At 42.2% G+C, this 14,976-nt stretch overlaps 1 protein-coding gene across 3 annotated transcripts in view; it reads left to right on the forward strand.

Moving 5' to 3' along the window:
• CKAP5 (cytoskeleton associated protein 5) overlaps positions 1 to 13,950 on the forward strand; it is a 90,835-nt gene extending 76,885 nt beyond the window's left edge. Inside the window, exons 32-44 of one of the 3 annotated variants that reach the window (XM_006091983.3) lie at positions 57 to 250; positions 1,883 to 2,055; positions 3,110 to 3,283; positions 3,495 to 3,615; positions 6,918 to 7,097; positions 7,561 to 7,748; positions 8,255 to 8,330; positions 9,087 to 9,275; positions 9,370 to 9,507; positions 9,971 to 10,054; positions 10,148 to 10,307; positions 12,951 to 13,102; positions 13,250 to 13,950. In XM_006091983.3, the coding sequence (XP_006092045.1) occupies positions 57 to 250; positions 1,883 to 2,055; positions 3,110 to 3,283; positions 3,495 to 3,615; positions 6,918 to 7,097; positions 7,561 to 7,748; positions 8,255 to 8,330; positions 9,087 to 9,275; positions 9,370 to 9,507; positions 9,971 to 10,054; positions 10,148 to 10,307; positions 12,951 to 13,102; positions 13,250 to 13,495 (2,075 nt within the window). In that variant the 3' untranslated portion in view covers positions 13,496 to 13,950. The remainder of the gene's footprint in view (positions 1 to 56; positions 251 to 1,882; positions 2,056 to 3,109; positions 3,284 to 3,494; positions 3,616 to 6,917; positions 7,098 to 7,560; positions 7,749 to 8,254; positions 8,331 to 9,086; positions 9,276 to 9,369; positions 9,508 to 9,970; positions 10,055 to 10,147; positions 10,308 to 12,950; positions 13,103 to 13,249) is intronic. The other 2 variants (XM_023756630.1, XM_023756631.1) reach the window with 2 other exon arrangements.
• Positions 13,951 to 14,976: the final 1,026 nt, after the last annotated feature.

Consider the following 14,976-nt stretch of genomic DNA (forward strand, 5'->3'; position numbering starts at 1 on the left):
AGGTCTCTATGCCAAATGTGCATTGAGTCTCGTTAATCTAGTCTTTCTCTCATCAGAGTGCCTGGAAGAACTGGGGTGTCTGGTCGAGTCCTATGGCATGAATGTTTGCCAACCAACCCCAGGAAAAGCCTTAAAGGAGATAGCGATTCACATAGGAGACCGTGACAACACTGTGCGCAATGCTGCCCTCAACACCATTGTCACAGTGTATAATGTACATGGTGATCAGGTGTTCAAACTTATTGGAACTGTAAGTGACTTTTCTCTGAATATTGTCAGCATGTTGTGAATTGCAAGATCATTTAGGTGTCAGTTTTCATACCATCTGAACTCTGGCTAAGTTTTTTACCACTTTTTATTGAATTCAGCCTATCAATGTGTCTTAGACTCTAGATAAACCCTGGAGGGTATCTCTTATTGTAAGACTAGAGGTGCACGAATTCGTGCATGGGTGGGGTCCCTCTGGGTGGCCTGCAGAGATCAGGCTGATACCCACAGTCCAATGCTGCCTGCAGCTCCTACATGCCACTCCTGCTCATCCTGGCTCCACTGTGCCTGCCACGGACTCACACCCAATCGGTCTCAATCAGGAGAGGCTCGTGCTATCGCAGCAGTGCTCACCAGCCATGAGCCCTGCGTCTGGCGCCCTCCCAAGGGGAGTGGCCTGCATGATCGGGCTGAAACCGGCTCTCTGACATCCCCCAAGGGGTCCTGGATTGTGAGAGGGCACAGGCCAGGCTGAGGGACCTCACCGGTGCATGATTGGGTGGGGGCGGGACCACAGGAGGGCTCCAGGGTGTGTCCGGCCCCGTCTGGCCCATTTCTGATGGGGGCCAATCAGGGTCAGCTGTCCAGGGAGGGACGCAGGAGGTTGGCCAGCTAGAGAGGGACCCCGGGAGGGCTCCATGGCATTTCCAGCCCATCTCACTCAGTCCCAATTGGCTTGACCTCAGCAGCAAGCTAACCTACTAGTTGGAGTGCCTGCCCTTTGGTGGTCATTGCACATGATAGCAAGCAGTTGAGCAGCCTTAGCATGTCATTAGCGTATTACCCTTTGGTTGTTTGGTTGTTCTGCCGTTCAGTCCATTTGCATATTATCCTTTTATTATATAGGATAGTTAGGCTGTTTTATTGGAAATCATATTTTCTTTTGTGAGCATTCTATTCATAGCAATTTGCACTAGAAATGAGGGCTATTTTTGAATCAAGAAATCTGAGCTAATCTGGGAATTAAATTCTACCTGACAATCTTCTCTGTAAATTTTAGTGCATTTACCTTTTAGTGAACAAATACTCACATGTGTATAATGTGATACTGGTACCTAACAGATCAAGTCTTGAGCTACAGCCATGAGCCAGACTCTCAAAGCACGTTAGATTCTGCTTCCGAGTCCTTACTTCCTTTGAGTCAGTCACTATTGTGGCTGCAACTCAGTTCTTCACTTCAGTGACCTCTTAGTTTCACATATATTTATACTGTTCTTAAATAATTTTACTTGTATTAATTAAATCCTCACTACAGGCCAGTGCAGGAGATAAAGCAGATGGGAATTTCACAAGTGACCAGAAGCTTAGTCACACAGCTAGCTAATGGTGACACAGCAAAAATGAGGATGCTTCATTTAATTTCTGATCTTTTTATTTGTGGTTATAATAGCCTTTCCTTTTGTGTCCTTTCATATGTTCTGTTATTATAGCAAGGTAGGTTTTAACAGTTTATTTAAAAACATTTTGGTAGTAAATTTATCCTAACATAGCAGGTTCTAGTTGCTTCAATATGAAAATGGTTATTCTTGAGACTTCCAATTAATTAGGTTTTAAATTTTCTTTATATTGTAGTAGAAGGCTATACTAATAAATTAAGTTTGGCCTCTTTTTATAGCTTTCTGAAAAGGATATGAGCATGCTTGAGGAAAGGATTAAACGGTCAGCAAAGAGGCCTTCTGCTGCACCAATAAAACAGATAGAAGAGAAACCTCAGCGCACACAGAGCATAAGCTCCAACGCCAACATGCTGCGCAAGGGACCAGCTGAGGACATGTCCTCCAAACTCAAGTATGTAGATGGAGATAGTTTTCTCAGAGCATCTCTGTGGACTTTGCCTTGTGTGCTCAGAGCTTATCCTGAAACATAATCTTGAGTTCTTGTAGCCATTATCATGCATGACAGTGTGTCTGGGTAAATGTCTTGTAACAAATGTTTAATCCTTCAGTTTTCATTGTCTTTGTCTTTGTCACAAAACCACTTCTAAATAGTCTTGTGCCTTCTTTCACTGCTTTTCCGTGGACAGAATTATGTATCGCACTTATAGGATGTAAGTACTGCCTGCTAATTTCTCATTAGCAGGGATCTTATATCTTCCTAACTTCTGACTTGGATTCATCCCCTCTGGAGGGTGATTGGCTTAAGAGTTTATAACCAGAGTATAGGGGGTTCATAAGTGACCCACAAATCTAGCCTTCCATGAAAGTCCACTGGCCAGCAGGAGTGGCAGCTTAGAGACTCAAAATACTGCCTTTTTAGCAAGACAGCTGTGTTTTGGGATGTATCATGAGTATCTTTTGACCAATTTGAATTTGGAAACTTTGAATATCTATTACTTGAATATAATTCTGGCCCTAACCAGTCACTAGTGAATTAAAAGAAGTGACTGGCTGTCTCTCAAAGTATAGAATGTACTGAACACTGCATGGAATGATGCTTATGATTAGAAAAACTTAAACACTGGTTAATTTGTTAGAAAAAAACAGCCAGTCCAGATTTTTCTTAAATTTTTGCCAGAAGTAGTGAGTTTTGAGTCAATATAAGTTCATTTTATTCTTTTCTGCCCCTTTTGTACAAGGTTTGTTGGCTTTAGTGAAGCTGAAAGAATACTTATAACTTAGCAGGTACTGTAAGTAGAAAGTAGTTATCTGTTCTCAGGATATTCATGAACCAGTGTTGTTGCCCATTGAAGGCACTGCTTAGACTCAAAAACTTAAATAATTCAGGGGGGCTGAAACCAGAAGTTGAACATCTGTCTTGAAGCTTTGGGGCAACTGGCAGTGCTACTCTTGCCCTTTGGTTAAGAAGTCTCTTTTAGTTCAGGAGTCTCCTTTTGCTTCCTTAGCCAAGCTCGGAGCATGAGCGGGCATCCTGAGGCAGCCCAGATGGTACGTCGAGAATTCCAGCTAGATCTCGATGAGATTGAGAATGACAATGGCACAGTCCAATGTGAAATGCCAGAACTTGTGCAGCACAAACTGGATGACATTTTTGAACCAGTCCTTATTCCTGAACCCAAGTAAGTTAACCTCTTTCACGTAGGATAAGCAGTTCATGAGTGCATGTGTGAAAAGAGCTCTCTATGCAGTTATAACTTTTTAGAACTAATTACTACCTGGCTGATAGCAGTTCCTTACTAAGACCTGGATGTAGTGGGGAATTACATAATTCCAACTCACTGGGATCTCTTACAATAAAGATTGAATTTTTCCCTTTGTTCTGCTCTCTAGGATCCGAGCTGTTTCTCCACACTTTGATGATATGCACAGTAACACAGCATCCACAATCAATTTCATTATCTCCCAAGTAGCCAGTGGTGACATCAACACAAGCATCCAAGCTCTAACACAGGTAATGGGGGTGTTACTCATGACAATAATTCCACTGGTGGATATAAAGGCTATAGGAGTGATGGTTGCATACAGGTCGCAGTATTAAAGGAGGCAGGCAGCATTCAGTACCGTGCTGATGAAAAAAGTGCACAGGGATCACTCAAGTCATCACTTGCTTCACAGGATGCATCTCTCTCAGAGCCTTACTCTGTATAATTGCATTCATTCACCAGAGACTGGAGATGCAGAAGTGAGTAAGTAGGGTCCAACTTCAGGGAAACTTACTTAGATTTTAATGGACAGAGGCAAATAAGTAAACGAGATTATCAGACAATAACTACTGTAAATATAACTCAGATGGGGTGAGTGGAGAAAGGAACTAGGTAGTTACTTAGATTGATCGTCAGGGGTTCAAGCAGAAAGGACAGCTACTACAAAAATTCTAGGGTGGGAATGGACATGGCATGTTCAGGGAAACAATACAAGGCCCATGTGTCCAGAGCCTAGTGGGCAAGAGGAGAATGGTACAGAATGAGACCCGGTTATGTAGAGTTTTAAAAGCCTCAGGGTAAGTTGTTTGGAATCTATTTTAAGTGAGATGGGAACAATCAGAAAATTTCAAATAAAGAAGCTACATTTTTTTTTAATTATTCTCTTCTTTCTCTACTTTCCTTCCCTAACAGTTCAGTTCTAAAGCCAATAGGTGGGTAGAGCAAGGTAGGCATCTACCATGTGGCAAGGGAGTGCAAGTGGAGCCATAGTGGCCCAATTTGATGATCTTAGAGCCCAAGCCTTGTGAGGAGGGGCGATGCAAAGCTAGGAGTCAGAGCCCAAGCAGGATGAAGAGGATGTCCACGCAGGCAGGGTGAGGAAGACCTCCACCCTGTGTGTGAGGGAAGCAGGGCAGTGTGTGGGTGGCTCAGAATGGGGAGTTAGAGCCAAAGCAGAAGTGAGCATTTGCATGGGAAGAGCTGGTGGCAGAGATAGGGGATTGATTACATACAAAGGGATTGGTCAAAGAAATCAGGAAAATAGGAGCCAAGTTTCCTACTGTCATAGAACAATAATACAAATATGGGAGGGAAGCAAATAGAATGAACTCTGGTACTGGACCAGAAATAGATGCGTCATATGAACTCATGGTTTTCAATATGTAGATTTAGAAATAAATATCAATTTAAATATAAGCATGTGGGTATGTATGTGGTATGAATGTATGTTATAGATAATATACATAAATTCGCTAGCTCTTGCCACAGAGAGGACCAGAGAACAGCAACACCCTTGCAGCAACAAGCATCCCAAGTTTTGTCTTCTAAATACCATTTTTTACTAAAAGGAATGAGGGCTTTTTGGTGAATGGCTGATTCCAGGGCTAAATCAGGGAAAGTAGAAGATGATCCTGAAACAATTCATACCAAACCGTAAGGATGGGAAGGATGAGCTCAGAGAATGATAGGCACATGTTACCAGTCAGTACCCAGAGGCCAACTGGAACAAACTCTCTGTTTGAACAAGGACAGTTTCAGCATCAAAATAAATAAAGATAGTGATGACTTATAACCCAACAAACTGAATAAAATTCAGTAAATTTATTAGATTCAATAAAATTTAACAAAATAGGAAACTTGCCCTGGCTGGGTAGCTCAGTTGGTTAAAGCGTTGTCCCGATACACCAAGGTTGCGGGTTTGATCCCCAGCCAGCACACATACAAGAAGGAACCAATGACCGCATAAATAGGTGGGACAATAAATCGATGTTCTCTCTCCCTCTCTCTCTTTCTGCCCCTTTCCTCCTCCTTCTCTCTCAAATCAATCAATCAAAATAGGAAACCACAAATCCATTCACATATAAGTTAAAAATTTGAAGAGAAATGGGATATTTATATAGTTTAATAGTACCTCCCCATAAGCTTGAGTGATGTGACTCAGTAGTTGAGCATTGACCCATGAACCAAGAGGTCACCAGTTCCATTCCCAGTCAGGGCACATGCCCAGGTTGCAGGCTCAATCCCCAGTAGGGGCATGCAGGAGACAGCTGACTGATGTTTTTATCTCTCTATTCCGCTCCCTTTCTCTCTAAAAATGAATAAAAACTTTTTCTTTTTCTTTTTTAAGAAAACTACAGGCATATCAGAGCTTTTGTGGGTTTAGTTGTAGACTACTGCAGTAAAGTGAATATCACAATAAAGCGAGTCAGAATCTTTTTGCTTGTAGAGGGTCTTGCCTTTGTGAAGCACAGTAACGCAAAGCACAATAAGACAAGGAACGCGCATGTTCCTGCTGGCTGTTGGTGTTTCTGTTTCTCCCTCTCCCTCTAAAGTCAGTAAAAAAATACATTTTATTTATTTATTTATTTTTTAATGGTGAGAGAGAATCATTGATTGGCTGCCTCCTGCACACCCCACACTAGGGATCAAGCCTGCAACCTGGGCATGTGCCCTGACCAGGAATCGAACTATGACCTCCTGGTCTACGCTCAACCACTGAGCCACGCCGGCTGGGCAAAGATAGTATTTTTTATAGTATCTGTGTTGAAGCAGTTTTATTGAAAAGTCCTAGTTATATAAAATTATATGTGCTTGGAGGTATACATGGATAGAGAGATAAATGAAAGTAGTACCAGTGGCTTCGTCAACACCAAGAGGAATCATTCGCATTGTAGTCTGTAGTAAAAGTGCCCCGCCCCCTATCCTGGAGTTGTGCAGTTTCTTGGCCCTACATGGAAGGATGGTCACTGAAGACTGACATGATTGTCTCAGGGTGTTATTTATGTAATCACAAAAATAAAGATCTTTTAAAGTAGTGAATGGGAAATACATGTTTTTCCCATAGTAACATTTTGCCATTAGTGACAATTACTAATCACACTAAAAAGAACACTGGATCAAGATTTGGGAAACCTGAGTTTTGAGTTTGAACTAAACAGTCTAATCTTTCTGAGCCTCACTTTTCTCACCTCATAAATGGAGATCTTACTCTCAGCCTACTACCCTCAGGGCTATCGGGATGATTAAATTAGATAATGGGTATAAAAACACTAATAAATTAGAGATTTAAACATAGGGATTATTCCCTGAACTAGACATGGAGACTCAGAATAGGAGCTACAACTAATTCACCTAACAGTATCTTGCTCAGTAAGTATTCCTTGAATGATTGAATCCCTAAGGTCTCATTGATAATGTAAAGCGATTGGGTTCTTTTCAAGGTAAGATACTAGACGTGCTTTGCTAATATTACAGAGCTATCTCTTGTAGTATTTTTCTGCTACTTAGAAATTTGAAGCTTAGAAAATACATCTTGGATTTTTGTTATCAGATCGATGAGGTCCTGAGACAGGAAGATAAAGCCGAAGCTATGTCTGGCCATATTGATCAGTTTCTTATAGCCACGTTCATGCAGTTAAGACTCATCTACAACACACATATGGCAGATGAGAAATTGGAGAAGGATGAGATCATCAAGTTGTATAGCTGTATCATTGGCAACATGATTTCGGTAAGGGCACCTTGCAGATCATGAGCTTCCCTTTAAGTCCCTCACTCCACCTGAGTTGGTACAGATGTTTCAGTGAGTCCTGTGTCACTTATAGAAATGTACACTTCAGCTTACCTATTGTTGGGTGTTGACGACACTTCAGCTGACCTTGTTAGGATACAAAGTAAAATGCTTACATACTACCTAGAATTCTGCTTCCTGCCAGTTTCTTCATCAGGCATGTAGGCCCTGGCTGGCATTTTACATATATCTGCTCACATTAAAAATACTTCTATAACAGGAATGAAGCACGCCAATTAATTACAGCTATTATTGGACGGGGGGAGGGGGAGTGGTGGTATTTTTTCCTAATACTCTGAATTTTTAAGAATACGATATAATCATTTACTAGAACAGCCACCCATGCTTATCGTCCTTGCCATGTATATTGAGTTTCATGCCTATAACAGTTATGATTGGATAGCTCTTTCAGATAGAGAGCCTAGCCCGGGAAGCTTCCACTGGAGTGCTGAAAGACCTGATGCATGGCCTCATCACCTTAATGCTGGATTCTCGAATTGAAGATCTGGAGGAAGGACAGCAGGTGATCCGCTCCGTGAATCTCTTAGTGGTGAAGGTTTTGGAGAAGTCGGACCAGACCAACATCCTGAGGTATAGCGCTCTCTCAGCATTACAGCCTAGAACAGCCCCTCTTTTGTCTGCCCATAGAAAACAGAAGGCACTGGATCAGTTGTAACTTTAGGTTTGCCTGATAAATTGATTTATTACTCTTTCCTCAAGAATCAAAGGTATTCCAACCTGAGACAGCAGCTATAACTAATAACTCAGTAAAGAACTGCAGTAAGCCAGTGAGTAGCAATGAGTTTTCTAGACTAGGGCTGTGAAGTGTGTCAGTTACCACTCTTTTATGTACATTTCTCTCTCAGCAAATAGTGACAAAAATAGTGACAAGCTTTACCAAGTAGTAATTTATAAAACTTAAATGATTGATGTCCATTTTCTTACCAGTAATAACTGAATGTCGAATTATTTGATCCATGAGCTCTCAGTTTATTAGATGGGTAGAGAATATTTACACTTGGCCTTTCAATTACTAATTTATTTATAATGCAAATTTCAAACTTATTAATGCTGTTTTGTTGGGGTTTTTTTCCTAGTGCTCTCCTTGTTTTGCTTCAAGACAGCCTGCTAGCAACAGCCAGTTCTCCCAAATTCTCAGAGCTTGTTATGAAGGTGAAGTTGAAATAATTTGATCTCTTTCAAAGATGCAAAACTTTATTAAAGTGTGGGGAAAGAAGAGTTGGAACTAAGACATAGACTCAAATCGACCAAGACACACCTGAAAAATACAGTTGGTCTTTATTTTCCCTTCCTCCACCCTAGCTCAGGCCTAAATCATTCCTGGCCTGAGCTAGGGTGGAGGAAGGGAAAATAAACAGTGAAAAGTAAGAACTATTTTGTAAATATCCCACCAATTCTTCTAGAATCAAAAGAAGTTTCATTTATTTTGGGGGGAAAGATAACTATAGCCCAATAAATATTTTGGTCTCTTTAATAGAAGAACTCCAAATGTACATATCTATAACATTATAATACTATTGTTATACTGTAATAGTGTAAAATATTTGTCTCCTTGGGTTAGATTTTGGTAAACAATGTGAACTACCCTACTAGTACTCTCAGGTACCAAGCACACTCAAGACAATTTCCACATGTTCTTATTATTTAAGGCCCTATCTCTAGGTCTAGGAAGTGGGAAGGAGAAGTATCTGAGATGATTAGATGGATGATTTGTTACACTTTAGCTAGTGACATGGTTGAAGTAAGTAAAATTTTTCATTTTTAGCAGCCACACTTGAAAAATCTGAGCGCCACATTTATATCCCTGACATTTTTAGAAGTGATCCCAGAGCTTAAGGAAGATGAATGGTGACAAATTATCCTCATTCTTCAGTCACTCCCTCTAACTTTTGTTCCTTTTTCCAATAGTGTCTCTGGAGAATGGTTCGACTGTTGCCTGATACCATCAATAGCATTAATCTGGACAGAATTCTTCTGGATATACACATTTTCATGAAGGTCTTCCCCAAAGAGAAACTGAAGCAGTGCAAAAGTGAATTTCCCATAAGGACCCTAAAGACACTGCTGCACACTTTATGCAAATTAAAAGGCCCCAAGGTGAGTGAGAATAGCAACCAATCTCTGAGGGCATTTGAGAGAACATCGTGGAAAGAGCACTGCTGCTATTTGAATGTGCTCATGTCTCCTTCAGATCCTAGACCACCTGACCATGATTGATAACAAGAACGAGTCTGAGCTGGAGGCCCACCTCTGCCGGATGATGAAGCACAGTATGGACCAGTCAGGGAGCAAGTCAGATAAGGAAACAGAAAAGGGAGCATCTCGAATCGTGAGTGGCCTGACTTGAAAGGTTGAGGGAAGTGAGGTTGTCTGGAAGTGATCTTGTCAAAGGCGTGGGGATTGGTCCAGTCTCACTCTTCTGCTGTGGTGCTATAACCATTTCCACCTTGAAAATTTCAAATATAAACCATTTATTTGTTGGTCCCTAAGAAAGTTTCTTTGTGCCTAAGGCATTGTCACCAGATAAATCCAATGTGAACTCTATTTAGGGAGGACTGAGCCAGATCCTTTCTCTTCAAGTTTAGTTGAAAACCTGAGACTAGAGGCTTTCAGTCACCCGGAGTGTCATTGGGTCTGCTGCAGACCCTGCAGCATGGTGTTTCTGTCATCTGCCGGAGCAAACCAGAAAGTCTGGATTTTGAGCTATTTTCAGTTCTTATCCAATCTTTGGTTCCTAATTAATAACTCAAGTCTAACCAACCAATCTTCCCTTGTGTCTTTCAACTTTTCAGGATGAAAAATCATCAAAGGCCAAAGTGAATGATTTCTTAGCTGAGATTTTTAAGAAGATTGGCTCTAAAGAGAATACTAAAGAGGTGAGAGGGAAAAGATTGAGCCAGATGGGGATCTGTGTTATGGAAAAGTGTCACTAACATCCACCCCACCTCTTTCTTTTTCTCGTTAACCAGGGCTTAGCAGAGTTATATGAATATAAGAAGAAATATTCAGATGCCGACATTGAACCGTTTCTGAAAAATTCCTCACAGTTCTTCCAGAGCTATGTTGAGAGAGGCCTTCGGGTGATTGAGATGGAGAGGGAGGGCAAAGGCCGTATTCCCAGTTCAACAGGTATGGTTTCCTCTAGGAGCTCCAAGAATAAGCTCAAATTAGCTCCCAGCTCAGAAACTGGGGTTTTGATTTGTTTAAATGTATAATCATGCACCTCAGTATTTAATGGTCATCAGTAACATTCACATTGCTCCAGACGGTCAACTCTGTCACCTACCTTGACTCATCATCAGTGTTTGACAGTGGCATCTCCTGCCCTTGAAACAGTTTCTTCCCTGGGCTTCGTGCTCTCTTGGTTTCCACCCAGCTTGCTGGCTGTTCCTCCTGGACCTGACTGATTCTTCCTGTCCCTGATCTCTGTGTTGGAGTCCCCCGGAGTTCAGTCCATGATCGATCATCTCTTCTTTCTTACTCTCACTTCCTTAACTAATCCATCTACTTTCATCACTTTAAATAGCATTTTTATATGCCAGCAAGACCCAATTTGTTTGGTGTCAAGCTCAGACCTCCTTCCTGATCTTACTGATATATATACATACTGCATGACATCTCTGTTTGGGGTTTCTAGCTCCTGCTGTTCCCTCAAACCTGCTTCATTTGCATTCTTCTCCCTCTCAGCTGATGGCACCCTTGTCCTAATTTACTCAGACTCACAGCTTGAGTCTTCTCTTCCTCTCTGTCAGGAGATCCTTTGGCTTTACCTGCAAACTGTATGCAGAATCCACCCACACTTCCCATCACCTTCATTGCTGTTGCCCTGGTCTGGATTGGAACACTCTCCTCCTAATTTCCCGCTTCCACTCTCGTCTCCCTATATTATTTCCACACACAGCATCAAAAAGAAGTTTCTCAAACATTTTCCAAAGGCTCTCCCTTTCATTGAGCAAAGGCAAAAAGCCCTATGAGGTCCTGCATTATATGGCCCCATGGTACCTCTAGAACCTCATCACCTGCTATTTCCCCTGACTTTCATTCCACTCTAGCCCTACCAGCCCTCTTGCTGTTTCTTGAACACACCAGACACACGCCTTCTTAGGGCCTTTGCTCTGGCTGCTGCTTATGCATACATTGCTCTTTCCCAAGACAGCCTGTGGCCAGCCCTTTCCTCCTTAAGGTCTTTGTTCAAATACCACTAGCTCAGTGAGCCCTTATTTACAACTTGCAACCTACCCCTCACCCTCCATAGCACTCAACCACCTCTAACATGCCATACAATGTGGTACTTGTTAGGTTAATTGGTGTTTATCTGACTGCTAGAATCGAAAATCCACAAGGGTAAAGATTGTTTTGTTACTGGCACATAGTAAACACTCAGTACATATTTGTTGAATGATATGAATAAATGCTTATCCCAATGTTAAGCTGAAATATACTGTTCCCACAGTAAAAAAAAGCCAGTATCTGAAAATTACTGCTCACAGGATCTATAGACAAAAGGAAGACTTAAGAGGTATCAGTTCATAGAAAATAGCTGTCAAAAGCCTTAAACGCAAGAAAAACTCATCTGCAAGAGTTTCCTCTCACCATGCAGAGTAGAACTCGCACATTTGTCCTGCATTTGGTTCTCTCCGAGTTCAGGGAACTGTACCTACTCTTACGTTTTAGAATCTGTTTGCCTATAAAACTGTTCCTTTTGTGGGTTTCAGATTCCACTTGTGTTCTCTCTCACCGGGTGTCTTCAATTGTGTTTGTTCTTTTGCATTGTTTTTATTGTTTTTAACACCTTAAAGAGTTTATTTCTTGAATCATAGTGAGCAGAATGTCTAACAGAATTCTGCTGATGTTCAACGTTTAATTGACGCTTTTGGCCTAAACAGCATATGTGCAACACTGATTACTGAATGCTTTCAAAATGCCTTAGTGTTTGAACATCCATTATTGCTGGCTTTTCGCTGGCTTTTCCCTTATTCTTCATTCATTTTCACCCTCTCAGTGTTCTCATCTGTACATCAGAGGTTTCCTTTTTCCCTAGAGTTTCCTGTTGACAATAAGGGAGTGTATCCTCCCAGTACTTGATCATTTAGCTTATGTAATGCATTTTCATTGATATCAAGTGGGTCATTTTAAACGTCTGCATGTTGTGATTGTTTCTTCAGAAACTTAGACACTGTGGTGGATTTTTTGGTTTTGGTTTTCCCTCTCCTACCAGAGTATTGGTTTCAGTGCTGGGAATTCACGTCCTATCTCCTAGCCCTTCTCTGGGTGTTTGTTGGACACCTCAGTTTCGATGCTTTTCCATGCATATACTGTAACCCTGAGCTTCTTGCTGTGCTCCCAGTTTGAATAAGAGCTCTCCTCTTGTGTCCCGTGGTCCAAACCTGGTCTAAGTCTTCCAAACATTTAAAGTCTTTAGCTTCTTTAGATGGGCACTGGCCATATACTCAGGAGTAGCTTAGGTTTTCTGGGTTGCCCAGGGCAGCTGTGGGCTTATAGGCTTACAACCCTGCATAGCCCAAGATGTAGATGGCCCAGCTCACATCCACTCCTCTGCATCAGTTCTTGGGAATTCTCACTAAGCTTATCCTGTATATTTCTGAGCACCTTTATGATTAACTCCGGGAGGATTCCAGTGGATTTTTTAGTCATGAAGTACCATGGCAATCTCCAGGCCCCAAATTATTCCCTTTGGTGGCAGATTAATGAGGGTAGCCTAAATGTGGGGGGTATGTATATCTGAACATTCTTTCTACATTTCCTCTCTAGGCATCTCCTCTCAGGTGGAGGTTACATGTGTGCCTGCTCCCACAAGCACAGTGTCTTCCATCGCTAACACAAATGGAGAAGAGGTGGGACCTTCTGTCTACCTGGAAAGGCTAAAAATCCTCCGACAGCGATGTGGCCTGGACAATACAAAGGTACTGCTCCTTTCCTTTTATGTGGGCCAGGGAGATAGTGACAAGCAGGGCAGGGACAGGTTTTCCCAGAGAAGCGACCCAGTCTTGGTATATGTTGTTCCAGGGCCACCTCTTGCCCTTAGACAATGACTCTTCTTCTCTCGACAGCAAGAAGACCGACCTCCGTTGACCTCTTTGCTCTCCAAACCAGCCGTTCCTACCGTTGCCTCTTCCACAGACATGCTGCACAGCAAACTCTCTCAGCTCCGGGAGTCCCGGGAGCAGCACCAGCATTCAGACCTGGATTCTAACCAGTCTCACTCTTCAGGAAACATGACCACATCCTCCTCCTCCACAGCTAACATTGATGACTTGAAAAAAAGACTGGAAAGAATAAAGAGCAGTCGCAAATGAAGCTGCCCCCCTCCTGGCACCCTGCAGCTTTAGTTTACTAAACTAGAGTCCTCATAGTTTACAGCGGCCTCGGCGGGCCTAGTGTACACGAACCGGTTGTTTGTATCAGCCGTGGGTCTGGGGAGGAGTCGTGGCACAAATATCTGTACATACCCTGCTTCCCCATCAGCACTGCCTCTCCAGAGGACTGTGTTAGTTTAGTGTACAGACCTGTAAACAGCGGCCCTCCACTCAGCTCAGACTGGTTTCCGTAGCCCTTTTCTTTTTAATGCTCATTTGTAAAGTTGTCCTAATCTTTCCTAGCTTTTAACTATTAGGAAATCTTTAATAGTTTCCCTTTGAGTTTGTGAGCTCTTCTCCCTGTAGCCCTGAAGGGTTACTGTATTCTGTATGAATGCATGGCATGATACAACTAATTTAAAAGTCTTTTATAAATAAAGTTTGCATTAACTATACCTGCTCCCAAGATGCTCCATATCTGGGCATGTTGGGCACCTCTCACCTGTTCTAGAGACCAGATGGATATTCAGCCAGTTAGAGAAAGATTAAAACGACTTGCCTAAGGAGCACCACCTTTCCTTGGCTCCCAGACGAGGCACTGCCTTTTGCTTTTTTGGAACAGGAGGAGCTTACCTTTCCTGCTTTCCACAAGCAGCTCCTAGGGAAGCAAAGGAATCTCCTTCTCTCTGTGAGGCTTGGTCATGGCTTCCCTCCCATCATCACCATGGTTCCAAGGAGTTTGTAGGCTTCCTGCCACTTTGCTGCCCAAATGCACGTGAGATTATGCCCAGAGATTGGCTAGGCTACCTGGTTGTCACATGGTGTCTGAATTCAGGTCATTAGACTAAAGGATATGGGAGAGCTTAGGAGCTTCCTGCCCAGTTGGAGTTTAAGTCTTAGTCTGAGTCTGAGTCTAAGTCTACGCTAACAGTTGTTTCCCACTCAGTCGGAGTGAAGACCACACAGTGAACTGAGGAGTCAGCTCTGGAAGAAACTCCACAGGGCTTCTCCATAGTCAGAAACACTCTTAAGTACTAAGAAGTTCTAGATTTAGATGGAAGACTTTTTGGGCAATCATCAGGTTCAAAGGAACTTTTCTAGACTACCTTTTACTCAACTGGTATTCAAGAAATGAAGGTTGGTGGAAATCCTCTTGATTCCAGTCATGATTTTCAGGTGGCCCCTACACTGCCTGCAATGAAACTTGCCGCTCTCTCTTAGGGTTGCTAAAGGGAAGTTGGAGGATGCTATAGTAGAAGGATATATTTAGAAAGAAAGGCTAATTTGAAAAACCAAATGATGCAGAGCTCACAGTGCTGACAGCTATACTGCAAAGGAAGCAGTCTTGTGAGGATGTGCACCCTTATTTAAAAAGCAGATTTGGAGTATTATAATTCTATTTTTATATATGGGTTTTTTTTATTGATTTCAGAGGAAGGGAGAGAGGGAGAGATAGAAACATCAATGATGAAAGAGAATCT

This window comes from Myotis lucifugus, unplaced genomic scaffold, assembly GCF_000147115.1.
Source record: "Myotis lucifugus unplaced genomic scaffold, Myoluc2.0 scaffold_97, whole genome shotgun sequence".
Lineage (NCBI taxonomy): Eukaryota > Metazoa > Chordata > Mammalia > Chiroptera > Vespertilionidae > Myotis > Myotis lucifugus.